Source organism: Scomber japonicus, chromosome 1, assembly GCF_027409825.1.
Source record: "Scomber japonicus isolate fScoJap1 chromosome 1, fScoJap1.pri, whole genome shotgun sequence".
Taxonomy (NCBI): domain Eukaryota; kingdom Metazoa; phylum Chordata; class Actinopteri; order Scombriformes; family Scombridae; genus Scomber; species Scomber japonicus.
Genome location: NC_070578.1, coordinates 26,361,886 through 26,379,073, shown reverse-complemented (window position 1 = coordinate 26,379,073; position 17,188 = coordinate 26,361,886). Strand labels below are relative to the sequence as shown.

The following is a 17,188-nucleotide window of genomic DNA, read 5'->3' as shown; positions in this document are numbered from 1 at the left end:
AGTCTTTCTAAAATGCCTCTAAAATCTGAGCTGAATCAAATGTAATGTATGTAAGATACATAAATAATCATAAATATTTGATCACTGAGGTGAATGCAGGGCAGCTGATTGGTCTCTCTCTCTCTCTCTCTCTCTCTCTCTCTCTCTCTCTCTCTCTCTCTCTCTCTCTCTCTCTCTCTCTCTCTCTCTCTCTCTCTCTCTCTCTCCATTGCTCTCTCTCTCTGTTGCTCTCTTTCTCTCTCAGGCTTCGGGAAAAGTTGAGTCCATCTGAGCTCTCAGAGTCAGCTGTGGTGAACAGAAAGAAAGAAAAAAAGATGTTTAAGTTATAATAAACTCTCTTCGTATTTCCAGTTTGGTGTCTCTCTGGAGGATGTGGACTCTGTGAATCAACAGGAACTCGATTAAAACACTACAAGCGGACGTCATCTCGGCTGCCTTATCTTTTTTTTTCATTTACAGCTGAATCCTGACTGAATGGAAATGCAGCAGCCAGAAACCCAGCAGACAACTCAGCAAACAACGACAGAAATACTGGATCCTGCAGGTACACTGTGTTCACAACCTGTTCTCCAGATTCATTAGTTTAGTCCAGTTTCATCCTGAGATCACAGCCAGACTGCAGAGATGCTTCTTAATGCTCTATTCTGTCACTGACAGCAACAAGTATGTTTTTTGTAAGGTGCTTTCATTAAATGTTGCCCACTTAAACTCAATGCATATGAGATGTTTCTGTGTTTATATCCTGGGAGCATTAATGAGAAAAAAGGTTGCAAAAGAAAATCTTACAAGCTGAAGACACTTTGTAAGAGTTCATTAAATTATTTTTTTTCTTTTACATGAGAGAAAAAAACATGTCCATGGGCTTCTGGTAGAAACACTAAAACTTAAATATCAGCTCACCTGCCAGGAAAGAAGATAAATGAAAGACAACTGCAGAGAAAGCCCTCCCCCTCCCCCCCTCTCCACTATCTGTCAATATGTGGATACCTTCTTGAGTAATCGATTTAAGGTATTTAAGCTGCAGCCAGCAAATATTTGGCATTTTTGCTTTAAGCAATAAATAGTGTTCAATGGGGTTAAAGTTTAAGGTCAAAGTTGGCACATAATTACATTTGGGACTTTTTATTCATTTTTTGAACTTCACTGTAGCTGCTCTGTCATTTTTATTCTCCAGTCTTCTTCTATTTTTGCTTCTATTTTATTTACTGTTTTGTCTTTTTATCTTATGTTGTGTTTCTTTCATATCTTGTCTTAATGCCTGGAGTTAGCTTGTTGTTTAATGAATGTATGAGGTCTAACAGTAGGTCCTGTGCACCTCTCTGTCCTCAGTTCAATACCTGCGGCGGAGGAAAACAGCTCTATGGGTGACGGTGGCCCTGCTGGCTCTGGCTCTGGTGGTGCTGGCTGTGGGTCTGGTTTCTGCAACTCGCACTGACAACGTTCCCGTCGCTGGATATTACCCAGGCATCACTGTGAGTGACAGCCCTTCTAGATACAGTCGTGACTATAACCTCCATCAACACTCTAACATTGTGATGTCTTAATCTACTTCAATCTCTTTCTACATCCAGCTGAGTTTTGGAGCGTTTCTGGGTATTGTTGGCATCCACCTGGTGGAGAACCGCAGACCCATGGTGAGTCTGTTCCTCTGTCACCACTGTTGTTACACATTTAAAATCACATGAGGACATTTATTCCATTCATTTTCCACATTTTTGGTTGTCATTTAGACCCCTCAGAGCCCTTTTGACTGTATATACAGGTATTAAGGTGTTTCTGGACTTCAGACATAAATAAATGCAATCGCTGCACACTTGATTGGTACTTTATTTGATGCCAGATGTTAGCAAATTTCTCATCTCTAACCCATTGTCATTAAAAGACTGGGACAACAGTATGATGTCAAAAAAGTGTCATGCTGCAGGCACAAAGATTAAAGCAGATCAATCTTTGTTTTACACACACTCTGATATCTGATTGGTTGGTTTTCAAAGCTGGATACTCTTTTGGTTTTGGGGGTTAAGTGCCCAAGACTTCCTTATAATTATTCTCTCAAAGCCGCAGAGTGTGCAGTGGTTCTCAATCTGTGGGTGAGGTAAATCTGAGGGTCACAAAAGGATCGCAAGACAAAAACTAAAAAATGCAAGATTTCTTCTACACAAAATGATGTTTTAATTTTAGACATTACACAAATCTTTGTTTCCTTTTGGAGTAAATCACCAGATATTTTCTCATCTGAGAATAAAATAAATTGACTGTTCATAGCCAGGAGGGCTACGTAAACAGTAAGGAGGGCTTGTGAGTAGAAATGTATTTTTATTAGAGTGTTTATTATGCGAAAAAAAAGGTTATGAGCGTCTGCTTTAGGGCATATCATATCGGCTGGAAACATCTTATTTAAACATAGATTTAGATCAAGATTTAATAGATAATAGATTTTTCTTTACAATGAACCTCTGTTATTCAGCTCCACACATTAACAGTTGGCGGCATTGAATGTAGAAATGCAGATATGAAACAGGAGAAGAAGAAGAATATTGGATAATTCAAGTTGTTAAACTTAAAAAGGCTTTGCAGATGTTTAAGGAGAAAGGAATGTGATTCTTGTCAATTTCTGTGAGAAACAAATGTTTGTTTACAATGGAAACTCTAAAAGTGCTGCGTCACAATTACATTTCAGCCTAATGTTTACTCTCTCAAGGTGACTTCTGGTGGCCTCACAATATTCACCTTCTAAAAAGAAAGCATTTGTTCCTGGAAAACAGGACATATATAACATAAATTAACGGATTATGTTACAGACGTTGCAAATTCACTAAACAGTTTTACAGGAAATTGCTCTATTATGAGCAAGAAGCAAATCCGATTACGAGATGCCGGTGTAATGTGCTCTTGGTCCTTGTGCCCGGGTCAGTGTACATGACTGGATTTGTGGTCCGGGGAAGTGAATGTGATTGGCTCTGGAGTTCCATGACAAGAGGCAGAATTGGATTAGTATTGGTCAGCTGCTGACAGGGATGCTTTATTTCAGAGAAGGACACAGGTCATGACATCAAAGTGGATCTCTGTACAGCAGGATGTTCAAAAGTTATCATGTCAATGAGTCCAGAGTAGAGACAAAAGATGATTACCTTCTGTCTACAGTGTAAGTACAGACAGTGAAGCATCTGATCTGAGTATTTAAAGGGGGAAAATATATATATATTAATAAGTCCCTGGACCCAGTTTGAGAACTTCAGGTGTTTCTAGGAACTAAATCTGCATAAAACTGACTTTCAATCAACAGTCAACATGTAAACAAATGCAAATAAGTGACTGCAGGACAGGCAAAAGCTGAAACTGTTCCTCTGTGTCATTTAAGCAGTATCCTCAGTATCACATTCACAGTATATGAAACCCAACATGTGACTGACTGTGTTAAGAGAACACCAGTGACACAGAAACTTCAGATTAGAGTCCTTAGCTGTGTCTCATTTTCAAACTACGGCTGTATACATTATTTACAAATCCTCATAGTATAGTGCAGTGTAGCATATATCAACACTGAAAACACTGTTATCATTCCTCCTGTCCATGTGCTTTCAAAATGTGCTTTCAATGTAAGTGATGGAGGCCAAATATCCTCATATCATGTGGATATCTGACACATTAACAGTCCTTTCAGCATTCCCTCTTTGTGTTTCCTCGGACGGTGTTTCTCTGTTCAGCTGCAGTGGAAGTATAGTAACAAAAAGACAGACTTTGTCACAAAAAACAAAAACTGTAACGTTAAAAGATATCTGCTTGATTTGACTAATTTGGATGGCTGAAGCTTCTTATTAGCTTCAGATAAACTGTAAAATCTATTTTTTGTGTATTTCGGCCCACATCACTTACATTGTAACTTCATTGTGAAAGTATTTTAGTCAGTATGAACAGAAAGAATGATTACAGCAAGAAAAAATTTCTTCAGTCTTCATTTGGGGACCTGACTGTTGTTTAGGAAAATTAGAAAAGAGTGGTGAACCCATCCCAAATCAGTTACATACTAACAGCAAGGCAACCAAACTACAACTTTACAAAATGTACAATATAAATATTTCCAAAACTGTTTTTGTAATTTTTGTCTTCTTGGCTCCTCCATTTCCATTTGGATTGTGGAAAAATGTGGTGTGTTCCAAATCTACAATAAATACTAATTCTAAGCAGGTTTTGACAGTTTACAGAGAGTATTTCTGCAAACTGTCTGTAGGAGCTGCTCACCGCTGAAAACATTTAAGTTACTCGTAGACTGTAGTTAGAAAACCAAAATAAGTATTCAATCTTAACCAAGACACTTTTCTCTTTGTGGAGTTTTTTTGTGTGTTTGCATGATATCCTGGTTATGATCAGGTTTTTGGATTATCCAGACAATGTGGTGTTGGTCCTGGTACTACCTGGAGTACTCCTATAGAAACCAGGACACTGTGGCACACAAACACTTGATCCAGGTGTCTCACTGTTCTCTGTTGGTAGACACGAGAGGCTAAGACTAGATACAAGTCAAACCAGGACACTTGTGTGTAATGTAAACACACTCACAGCTGACTTTCTTTTGTATACTTACTGCTAAACTGTTAAATATGACTATTAATATGTAGTACTTACTGTGCAGAATTAGTATTTAATATATTTAGTATGGATTTGAGACACAGCTCTAGTTTCTAACCTATACATTTGAACTATACACATCTTTTTTTTTCTCAGAGGCAATTTGAAGAAAAATCTAAGTTGAGGACATATTTCTACATCTGTCTTCTCATTTTAATGTCAGAAAAGTCCTACATAAATAATATCTTTTTAAAATACAGTGTGAACAGTCCACTTTGAATCATTTGTTTTATAGTTTTTTAGGCTGTCTTGCTGTAGTTTGGAGTATAAATATGGAGGAGAAACAGAATTTGCTGCAACGTCAGGATTTATCTCACTGCACTTTATAATCACAGACATGATTCATTGCTGATAAATAGATTGTCCTGGTGTGGTGAAGATATAAACATGTTCCCACTGCCTGTCCCCTGTGTGTGCATGTGTGTCTTGTAAATTTTTCATGTGGCCTCCGAGGTGTCGTGTACCTGATTGGATCACTTTTGTCTTACGTTACGTTGCAGTGTACCGAATCTAATCCGGTCAACATAGATAGTCTTCCTGGAGCTGTTCGCACATGTGTGTGTGTGTGTGTGTGTGTGTGTGTGTGTGGCTGTTAATGTGTGAACACAGAGTAAAGAAGCAGTCAAAGATATTTGCTACTCGCTATATCTCTCTGCTTCTGTGCCATCGCTTCTCTGCTTTAAACTTTAATGATGTGTTCGCTGCCACACTGCCGTTGGTCTTCAGTGTCTGTCACAGCCATATTTGGCACAATGCTCGCTCTCACACACAGGTGTCTTCTTACCTCACACTGTAACGCGAGAGCCGACTGGCAGAGCGAGGTCGCTCATTAAAGGACAACGAGCCGTACCACAATGCCATGCGACATCTGAGAGCTCTAAAGCATCTCTTGCTTCCTGGATCTCACGGCCCTTTGCCCCTCTGACCTCATGAAGCAGCAGGTGGGCAGTTTGATGTAGTTTGAGGTGTAAACAGTTGAAGACGTGATGCGTTAAGTTTCCAGTTTGACTCCTGGATGGACAAATTTAAACTTGAAGCTTTTCCTGCTGTTGAAATGAAGTTGATAAGGCACAGTGCAACACAGTGCTAGAGATCTTTTACTGTATTACGAGAAGAGTAAGTGAGGGAAAGATGTCACCTGCAATAGGTCTCATGTTCATGCCGCAACAGGATGCTGACTGCAGCTCACTTAAGGTCCACCAGTGTCACTAATGAGAAGGAATTTCTGATTCTTACAGATTGAACCTTTAAATGGTTATGAATCATTTTCATTAGCAAATGAATTTATATTTTAATCAACTTACTGTATAGACATGTAGAGCAGCCTAGACTTTTTTCAAGGAACATTTCAAAGACTGGACTGCAATGTGTCTTGAGTGTGTACAGTATATACGTAAAATATATAGGTAATATATATTGATGTCCTGTAAATAGAGCTACGGTTACATTCTAGTTTTATACCAAAAAGTATAATTGCTCATAAATGGTGTCAGTCTATCTATAATTTTGTAAACACGAAACATTTCCTTGTTTGAATCAAGAGTCTAAAGATAGAGGATGTTGGATTATTGCCAAGATTTTAAAGCCCCTTGAGGCAACTGTGTGATTTGTGATACTGAGCTATACAAATAAAGTTAGTTTGACTTACTTCAAATCACTCAGTCAGCACCTGAGTAACTCATTGAGCTGGTACCTAAAACTGAGAATGAAGACGGAAAAAAAATGTTGTGCTTTTTTTTTTTACTTTATGACTGTGCCCCCTCGCTTTCTATCCACTGATTTCATGACCATGTGGTCACTGTGATTTGGTATCACCTTTTTTAAGAAGAAAAAAAACACCAATTAGTGTCATTAGAAAACAACAAGTAAACTACAGTGACAGCTGCTTGGTGAAACTAAACTTTTTTTAGGTTGAGGGTACATTATTTTATTTTAGGTAAAGGAACATAGAGGTCATAGTTTTACATACTGCAAAATATGTGTGAAAGAGCAATCAGTTAACAATTCAAGTGGAGAAGTGAAAACTGAGGTGAAGTCTTGTTCTGGTAAAAAAAAAAATCACCCTCAGTCAGTCTACATTTGACTATAACAATAATCATACAACTTACACAGAGAAAATCCCACTTCATTCAATCTATACATTTATTCAACGCTCATAATGTTCCACCACATACAACAGTGTTACACTCCTGTCGAGTTGTGTCGCTTTTCTCAACTGGAAACTATTTTTCTCAATTTCTTTTGGCAGTTTTAGGACATTGTGCTCATAAAGGCAGATATTCCCCAGATTTGTGAATTTGACTATGTTGAAGGTAAAAGACATTTGTGCTCCTCTGACATTTCTTAGATAGAGGTTAAAAATATTAATGACTCATGTAACCACTTTTCATTTTGTCTTATCGCCAACGTGTTTAAAGGGATTGTGGAGCATGAAATTTTTTCTGTAAACGAAAAAAAAGGGACCCAAACTCCCTTCCTATCTACACTTATACCGCTGGCTCCTATAACAGGCTTCACTGCCTCGATACACTGTAAGATTTCTTTATGACTAAACGCTTCACGTGGCTCCTGCTCTCCTGTAGTTACTGCCTGTATTTCACAGACCGCTGTCCTTTTGGTCACCTTGCGGCTTGAGTAGCAGAACGGTGAACCTTGTAAAAGGGACGTATTTTACCCAGCGTTCAGTGCTTATTACCAGTGTGTCCAGCTGGTTGTGATTGGTCACTGGACCACTGAGCAGAAGAAGAAGACCTTGCAGCAGTCAGCGACTTTAGTATATCCTGATTGGTATCTTTACTGACTCTTATAAAATTCATCTTTGTGTTTTTATCCCTTTTTCACTGACGTCATTTCTTCTCTAAGGCTTGCATCATGAGTCTTGTCTCTTTCTATACTTTCTTCACTGCTATCTACAATATCTCTTTAATCTTTTACAGTATTTCTCTCGCTCCTCCAGTTTTATCGGGGGAGATTCAGGGACTTTTGGGTGACAGAGTGTGCAGAGGTGTTTTATGTGATGGCAGCTGGTGCTAAGGTAATGTGAAGTAATGCAGTTGTCAGGCTCTATTGTCTCCGCTGCTGGCCTCATCTCCCACTTGCAGCCCATAAAAGCAGAGTCATTTAAACCGCTAATGAAGTGGAGAGTCTGGGCCAGTGGCAGATAAAAACCAAACCAGAAAAAAAGCTTAATTTCTCAGCCTGGCTCTTATTTCAATTTGTTGAGAGAAATTCATTCATCTTGTTATAGTCTACATCTCTAAATGCCCTGTGTTATTCTTATATGTAGAGTTAGACATTTCCCACATAGCACTTTGCCACTAGGTTAGTTAATTATTAACCTACCTGAATACAATCTCATCATGTGAATTTGATCAGTTTGTGTTTAAACATTTACACTACTGGATTGAGGTGTGTTACATAAAAACATTTTATTTAGTCAAGTGCATGTACAGACTGTGCTTCATTGTGTTTACCTCACACTCAGGTACTGTGATACCTGCTTCACCAGCCTGCAACCAAAGCAGATGTTAGTAGATGTTACTTAGCTGGAATAAGTGAAAACACCTGTGCAGGTGTGCCGGGCCCCTAACCATTCATCCTGCTGATGAGCCTTGTCATAGAAAACTGCCTTAAATTCTTCTTAAAAACTTAAACAAATCACATAAAACACTTGCAGGTTGTTAAAAGAATTGATATATTGTACAATATGGAGATTAAAGGAATCTTCCAGCATCTCAAAGATGGGAACTTGGGAAACTTGACAAAAGAAGCCTGAAAAACACATCATCCTGACAACTCTGAACCATCTTCAAATAAACAACAGCCATAGTATTAACACACATACATGTGATGTATCTATCAACAAAGAAACTCTGTCTCTCTGAAGGCATATGATGGTCACTATACACATTATGCTAAGAGTTGGCCTCCATTTACAGTGACCAAGATTATAGGAAAGTACATCTTAAAATAATATATAGACAAATGATTAATAAATGATTAACATAGAAATAAATGATTATCTGTAAGCCTGCAGCTGAGTTTCCTCTTACGACACCTTACAGTAAACTGCTGCCATGAAGATAATGCTATTTACAAAAAAAGAACATTACTTGTATATGAGTCACTTAAATTAAATGAAACATTTTTATATTGACTTTTTCATATAAAAGCGAAGCATGACAAAATTCTTTCTTTATTATAATATAACAAAATCCCCAATAAATATTACATCTGTTCATATTCTTGCTTTCAAATGTATACATCTGAAAAGCAGACGATTAGGAATGTTTGGGAAGATGGAAAATGATTTGACTTCTGATTAATTTCAGGATCATTGATCATCCAACTGTAAATTATTAAAATAATCCAATCAAGAGAGTTGTAGTATGGTGGATGCGTTTTACCCAAATCACTTTGAAATGTGAAGCCGTGTCTGTTAACATCATTTATAGAAATTTGACTTGTTGATGAAATAAATTTAGTTCATATCTCTGGATTGCTGATCAGGAAAAAGGGAGGATTTTGAACCAGAAATCAATGAAGTGGAAATAAAGATCCTAATGAGTCAAAGTCACTTGTGTTCATACAGGATCGACTTTTACCTTTTCCTGTTAAATTGTGGGATAAACTGATGTAACTCGTGTATCAATTTGGATTCGTAGATGGGTAGAGAAAAAAAAAGTGTGTTTCATCTCTTGTTTCAATTCAGGAGGATCAGTCCCACAGGAGTGATTGAACAGACACTAAATGATGCTCAGAGATAAAGTTTATGATCAGACATCTGTGACCAGACAGCTGGGTCTGATGATGTGAGTGTGTGTGTGCGCGTGCATGCGTCCATTCATGTATGTGTGTGTGCGTACGTGTGTGCGTGTGTTATCAGAAAATTACTTTGTCTTACAGTAAAAGCTGTGTGAAGCAGGTGTGTGTCATCAGATGAAAAGTACAGATGTGGGTTTGTTTATCAGTTTATCAACTGATTTTTGGCTGCTGGTGTGGTTACATATTCTAATTTCCTGTAATGTGTGAATGGATGTTAAAAGCAACAATGTGGATTTCCTCTGTCCAGATCCTGTGTGTGTGTGTGTGTGTGTGTGTGTGTGTGTGTGTGTGTGTGTGTGTGTGTGTGTGTGTGTGTGTGTGTGTGTGTGTGTGTGTGTGTGTATCAAATTGGGAGAATTAGATTGACCTTGCTGGTACAAAAGGCCGTCCCTCTGTCCTCGCATGTTGCCTCTTTCCCCATAAATTACCCACAAAGCACCTGAACACTGGCAGAGCAAGAAGCCATACATTTCCTTTATTGTCCTACAGCCCAGACACTGCAGCTGATTACACACGACCAGAAGAGAAGCTTACGTATGAGTGTGACTTAACATGCAATATGACATCTTACGTAATCATAAAAATCAATAATCAAATCATTTGGGAAAATCAATTTATGATTCTGTTAGGGTAAATCATTTTTGTACATAAATGATAAGAACCTTTTATATAGATTTATGTTTCAGGGGATTTCACAATGACATTTTTTGTGGATATTCACTGATGTGTTCAATAAACATATTTGTATATAAACATAAAGTCTATTTAATAATTTCATGCATTAAGTTATTAGTCATTCTCAGTTTCATCAGTTGTTTCTTATGTAATTATCTTTGATTAAGGAATTAATGAGAAAAATATGTCCGAACTGTGATTCCAGCTGCAAATCTCATTTATTTTCTGCTCTGGTGATACTTCATTAAACGTTTGTGTTCGTTCCAAAACATTTTTTCATGACTTTACCTTCTTCTGTTCATCTTCACCTCTCTCCAAGCTCATGGCGGCCATCATCTTTGTCAGCATTGGAGTCATTGCATCTTTCTTCTGTGCCATCGTGGATGGGATCATTGCTTCAGAGTTCATTGTAAGTATCACTCATGCAATACTACAAGTGTTATTCAAGTACCTGCACAGATACATTTTGTGTAAATAACCCCACACATAGTTAAACAACAAACTTTAACAGATACAGAAGTTTTCTGTACAGAAATGCAGGCTGAGATTTGTGCAGACACATCAGTGAGGTCAGGCTCTCCTGATGAAATAGAGCAGTCAGCAATACCTAGACTGACCTGACCAACCAATCTAAGAGTTCGACCTGCAGAGAGCTGCTGGGTCACCTGAAGATCCTGAGAAACATTCAGCAAAACAGGGCTGATTAAAAATGTGTCCCCAGCTTTCTCCAAATCACAGAAAACCTTTGTGTTTATGATGGGGAGGAAAAAGAGGACACAATACAAGCACAATACATGACTTTTAACTAAAGATTTACTAAAAAATATATAATAATGTTTGTTGAGTGCTTGAATGAGTGAACAGTGAAGTGTAATGAAGACAGAAAGTACACACAAGGGAAAACCTAAACCTAAACCAAGCAGCAAACCGAAATATACACCCAGAGACAGAGGTGATAATCAGTGATGCGCTTCCTGCTTTACTCCTAAAAAGGAAGGACAAGTCAGTTTAAAAGCACATCACTTGTCCCCATGATGACAATTTCAAACTCTCTAGATTTTTAATAACTCCCAGACCAAATGTGGTAAACTTCAATTGCGCAAAAACCTGATTTGGGTTAAGTGTTGCTTCTTTAAGATGTTCTGGGTGTGTGAATGTGAACACCAGTGCACCTCCGTTTCTCACATCAGCTTAATTAATTTTAATGAGTGTCTTGATGAGTATGGATGGACCAGAGAGAGGGAGAGTTTAAAAAGCTGGACCTCTCAGCAGCTGGCACTGAGTCACTGATATTGATCAACAATGCTATCACACTCCTGCAGATATATTTATTTTTTGCTCACAGAGCAGTAAAAATCATATTTATTGCACCTTCAAGCCTTGGACAATGAAATGATTTTATGACTTCCCACATTATATAAAGTCCAGGGACATTTGATGCAGGAGGTTGTAGTCCGTGCACTGGAGGTTTTTTTTTTTTTTATTGTGAGCATGCACATGTAGTAAAACGTCACTGCTGCAGAGTCAGAGAAACAGGAAGAGAATGGACACAAGCCAGGGTTCAAATTCATTCACATGTAGCTTTACATGATACACAAATGTGACGCCAAGATCCTTAAAAAAAAGAAATTTACTTTCAAAGAGGAAAATAATGCAAAGGAAAAATATTTAGATCACAGTTTTGTGTGGAGTGTGATGAGTGGAATAATATCTTACATCATACACAGGATACAAGGCCCCTGCAGGAGGACATGTGTGACTTTTATGCCAGTGGATCGGGCTATGCTTATGACAGCTACTACACTGAAGTGAGTCTCGAACACACACACACACACACACACACACACACACACACACACACACACACACCACTTGCATTGTCTCTGCTGTATTAACATTTACAGTATTTCCTCACTTTGAGAAAGTACTTTTCAAACACAGTATATGGACACACTTTCAGATCACCTCACCTTTAAATTCTTTAAATTGACCTCATCTTACCCTCTGTGTTATGTCTGTGTCTTACTGGACAAACTGTTATCTTGGGTTGATGTAAAATCACTTTATTGTTGTGGGTTTTTTTGCAGCCCTTTAGGGGCTTTTACAAAGTGTGTAGCAACATCTAGTGGTCATATAATGTTACTGCAGAGATTCACTGGCTCACTGATATCTGTATAATCTGAATGCAACTGCATGTAATTCAATATTCATTAAGGTCTGGAAATGATATAGAGAAATGTAGACAGTTTCCTACTAACCCTATATTTATCTGTCAAAAAGCTTGTCTTACATCATTTGAATTTTATATAACTATTAAAGTTAAAGAAATGTATCTAAAAATCATCCACAAAATACATTCCTTTAACAGTCTGACTGGAAGATTTACTGACATAGATGACAGATGTCTTTTTCCTCCCAGAAAGTAGCAGAGTCATTAATTGATTGGCCAAGACTGAACCCAACTAAAAATTCTAACTGAACTAATAGGAGGAGATGAGGTGTACGTGCGAAGATGGGTGGAGAAACTTATGTGAGGAGAATGACAAGATAAAACAGGAGGATGGGAAAGAGGCTGATAGTTTTGCTGAAAAGGGTTAACGAAACTGAATGCAGATAAGGTATGGAGGGAAAAATGGGACAAATAGAAAACCAAAAACCCAGAAACAATGAATATAGTCTAACTAATAAAGGCAACTTAAATGTTATCATGCCAGAAGTCTTTAACAGTATGCAGCTAAAGAAAAGAGACTGCTTACTTTTGATTGTAATACCACATGGGACAAAGGACTTATTTTGTTATTATATTACTTCTAAATTTCTATGTTTTTTTTTGTTTCGAATTGAAATCAATAACCTGCAAAAACAGGTGAATAAGAGAAAAGCATCTCTCTTTAAAAAAGCTTCTTTTTTTATATTCCCTTATTGTGTTGTATGTTATTTATTTTCAAGCAGACATGTCTGAGATTTTGTACTTTGGTTTGTTAAATAATGCATTAAAACTTTACAGATGATAGCTCTATACGTATATCTATTAAACCTCTGCCTCTGCAGGTGACGTGCCGTTCATTTGACAAAGCTTGCAAGCTGAAACTGAGAAGTAACACCTGCTACTGCTGCTACCTTTACAACTGTGAGAGGTGAGACAGCTTACTTAATGCATTTACACAATTTAGATCAACTTAAATGAATCTTTCCTAACAGGTTTATTATTTATTCATCTTTATTTTATTGTTGGCTAGTGATACTGTAGAAAGCAGTGACTGCTGTGAAAAGAGAATCCCTGATTTGAGAGCTGGCTGACAAAAGTTGCACATACAGACTTGGGAAAAAAAACTAATCAGGACTTAAATGCATTTTCAAAAGGCTTTTTGGAGGCCAAATTTCAAAACATGGATTTTGGAGTTTACGATAACCACACCAAAATGGAAGTTCTCTCCAAACAGTCCAGAAAACATGATGAAAGACAGAAAGAAGGAAAGAAAACATGGTGAAAAATGCAGATGTTGTCCAGCTCATTCTTACCAGCTCAGAGTGATATCACCAGCTCTCCTCCCTCTCCAGCACAGAGTACCACTCACAGTACTTTGAGTTCACTGGGGTCAGCAGCTGCTGGGATGTGATCCACCTGCACCGTCTGCTGTGGGCCTCAGTGGTACTCAACGTGATTGGCCTGTTCCTGGGCATCATCGACGCCGCCATCCTCGGAGCATACAAGGACATGGTGAGCAGAAGTCCAACAAATTGTTAGTCATGGAAAGAGGAAAAACTTTGGTTTATAGATAATTAAGCCGAAAGCTATTTAAAAAGTCACACTCAACTGGGTCTAGCAGGCTGGTCTGACTCCTGAGCAAAATATAAGGCATTTAATAATTCTTGGCTGACACATTCTGCACCCTGCTGAAGGCTTTTTATTGTCATCAGCTGTGCCTCGTATAAAATAACATTAACCTTTCCTCATTGCATATAGGCCACATATTTGACACTGAACAGCCTCTATGTACAAATTTAGGAATATACTTTAATGACAACCTACAAAATCTCTCACCGGAGCTTGTATAATTCAAATTCAGCCTTTTATATTTTTGCCTTATTACTTTACTTACACAAAGAACTTGGATTGAAACAAAATATTGTGACTTATGTGTGTGTAGATGTCTTTTCCTTTTTGTGTCTCACTACATTTCGCACATGGAAGTACTAAAAACTATTTCTTCTAACTCTGTTCTCATTTTGTTAATCTTAATGGTCCTGATTTTACGAGTATTCCTCCTACAGTACATTAGGCAGTAATCATAGTTCTTTAGCTCTTACATAAGTGTGTGTGTTTCATGTGTAGACGGTGTATTTGATCCAAAACATTTGACTGTTTTTCTGCAGCAGAAGCCGACTCCTCAGATGGCTCCGAGCCCGGCACCGCCACCTCACATTTTGTACAACCCGACGCAGCACATGCTCACCTACGCTGGCTTCTGTCCTTCAGGACAAACTCTGCCCGCCTACCCCAACTACCCAATGGCCATGCAGGTGGGGTCAAGACCAAAATAAAAAAGAGCAATACTGCAGACATTTTGACTTGTCAGAGTAGTAAAAGCACAGATGTTGTTAAAGCAGCATTATCATTTATACTTTTGTGCTTTTCCTAATGGGACAGGTCCCAATGTCTGCTGTGAAAATTAATCTACCCTTCCATTGCAGATGTTTGGCAGCCAGATGAGCTGCACTGGATCAAATTTACTTTTGCTCCAACAGACACAGCTGCTCGACTCTAATATGAAGCACTTGAACAGAGAGAAAATTGCCACATTATACTACTGACCTGACTGAACCTTCAAAAACTAAACTGAACCTATATGCATCTTTATTTTTTTCATATTATGCAGGGATTATATTTTATGATGGTTGGAAAGGAGACCAAGAACTTGTTGAAAAATGACAGGCCTCATTGATAATACATGATTCATGAATCATAAAGTAAACCGTGTCATGAGATAATCGGGCCAAACATCTCAAATCAGCTGTTGCATTCCTGTACTTATTATCCACACTTGCATCATGACGTTATGGATGGGAGTCACTCCACAAAGTGAAATATCTGAACAACTTTGGTTGGATGAATTTCCATTCATTTTCAATACTTTATGACTAATTCATCACAAAACTAATGACATACCCATCAGCCTCAATAGTTCTTTATATTTAGTGCTAATTATCAAATGTCAGCATGCTAAACTAACATGGTGACCATTAGCATGTTGGATTGTTAACCACACTTGTCATAGTAGAGCTTGTGTGTCTTCTTGGTGTGCACAGACAAACATGTTGACCTGAGGAGGATCCGCAGATCGAAAGATTGTCCTATCTGATTACATTTTGTGGTTTGTAGTGAGTTTATAGGCTTGCACTTATGTAATGTGTGTATAATTACTCTCCTTTGACCATTAGCATGTTGACATTAGTATTAACCTCAAACGACACTGTGCTTATGTATAACTTCAGAGTCATGAGGCTCTTGACTCTTAGTTTTGTATCATGACTGAAATTTGTTCCACACTAATGGTTATTAATTTCTGCTGTTGTTTGTGTGTCTGCTACCAATGAACCACACTAGACGTCCCTGTTTTCACCTGAGTGCTGGATAACCAAAAAACAGCTTCCACCACACCTCACAAAAATATGTCAGAAATAATTGTCGGTATCTTTGTCTGCACTTCCATGTGCCAAACCAACATACCACACCTCACCTCTTTTCTCTCTCACAGCATAACAGCAACTATCAGGCCCCTGCTACACCTCAGATGATCCCTGACGGAGGCCCTGGCTCCACCTCCTGTCCCTCTGAGGAGAACCAGAACCAGCAGCCCTCTCAGACCCCCAACCAGCTGCAGCCTCAGGGAGGCACCCAGGAACCGGGAGGCTACATGCTGACACCCAACGCTCCCGTGCTCTTTGGGTCCTCCTATAGCCCTTTTGAGAAACCTCCACCATATGCCTGCTGAGCCCTCAGCCAAACATACGGGGCATGTTGGAGAATAACGCCTTGACCTAGTCAGGCTGAAAGTAGCATGAGGCGTTTGGTGGATAACCTTGCCGACAGGAAACACTCAGCGAGCTTCAGGACTACTCTGTAGTGATGTAGATGCTACTTTTTACGTGTCTGATGAGATGCACTGAAGAAAGACACCGATTTATAGCTATTTAGTGTGTTTATATAGAAATTATTTCATGTGTATTTGTTAAGCCTCAAGCTGGCCTTTAGACGCTAACATGTTACATATAAATATGTGATCTGGTAGATGTTTCTGTTATAATCTGTATAGACTGGATTACAGGTGTTTGTGTATTGTCTCACTATACTGACGACTGTACAAGCAGTTAAAAGGGCTTTCTTTAAAATACAAATTGGAGAGCAAATGTTGCTAATGTTGCTGTTACTTAATGTTTGTGTGAATCATTTAATGAGCACTTTAAAGTCTATATAGTGTATATATTCTTGATGATGCATGTTAATGGCTGTGCAATGGGATGCTCTAGCTGCTGCAATGAAATACATTTATGTGTTAAAGAAGCACCTATGAGAAATGCATACATTCACTAATACATATAAACACTGTATGTGGAGTAAGGGCTTTCACAAAACCCCATGTTTTAAAGTTTCACTAGTATTACTTTTACTACAAGTACCAAGTGATGTCATTGTATTGTTTGACCTTAAAGCATAACTGTACCTTTTGAAAGAGCACTTTTTTCTCTTACAAATAAAAAGTTAAATTAATAAGCAATAAAAGTTTTCCCTGCTCAATTCAATACACATATTGTGCTAATTACACTTGTTACAGCTACCACTTAGCAAAAGTATCTATTGCTGTATGATGTACATTACTGACTTTATTCTTCTCTGCTATCACTACTGATACACTGTTTCATCACTGGCTACTTAGCAAATACGTTACGTGTTTTTCAGTTGTTCAATAATGTAAATCAGTAATAACCATAACAGTAGCAATACTAAATCAGTAGCATCAATGTTAAATTATGTTTTGACCTATCAAAAATCAAAAGC

General features: G+C 38.1%; 1 protein-coding gene across 1 annotated transcript; it reads left to right on the top strand.

Annotated features, from left to right (window-relative positions):
- Positions 1–480: 480 nt before the first annotated feature.
- On the top strand, positions 481–16,124 carry LOC128361570 (transmembrane protein 255B). Its single transcript, XM_053322079.1, has 9 exons — positions 481–544; positions 1,330–1,472; positions 1,572–1,634; positions 10,448–10,537; positions 11,856–11,936; positions 13,180–13,265; positions 13,690–13,849; positions 14,506–14,652; positions 15,888–16,124. The coding sequence occupies exons 1-9, from the start codon at positions 481–483 to the stop codon at positions 16,122–16,124; spliced, it is 1,071 nt and encodes a 356-aa protein (XP_053178054.1).
- Positions 16,125–17,188: the final 1,064 nt, after the last annotated feature.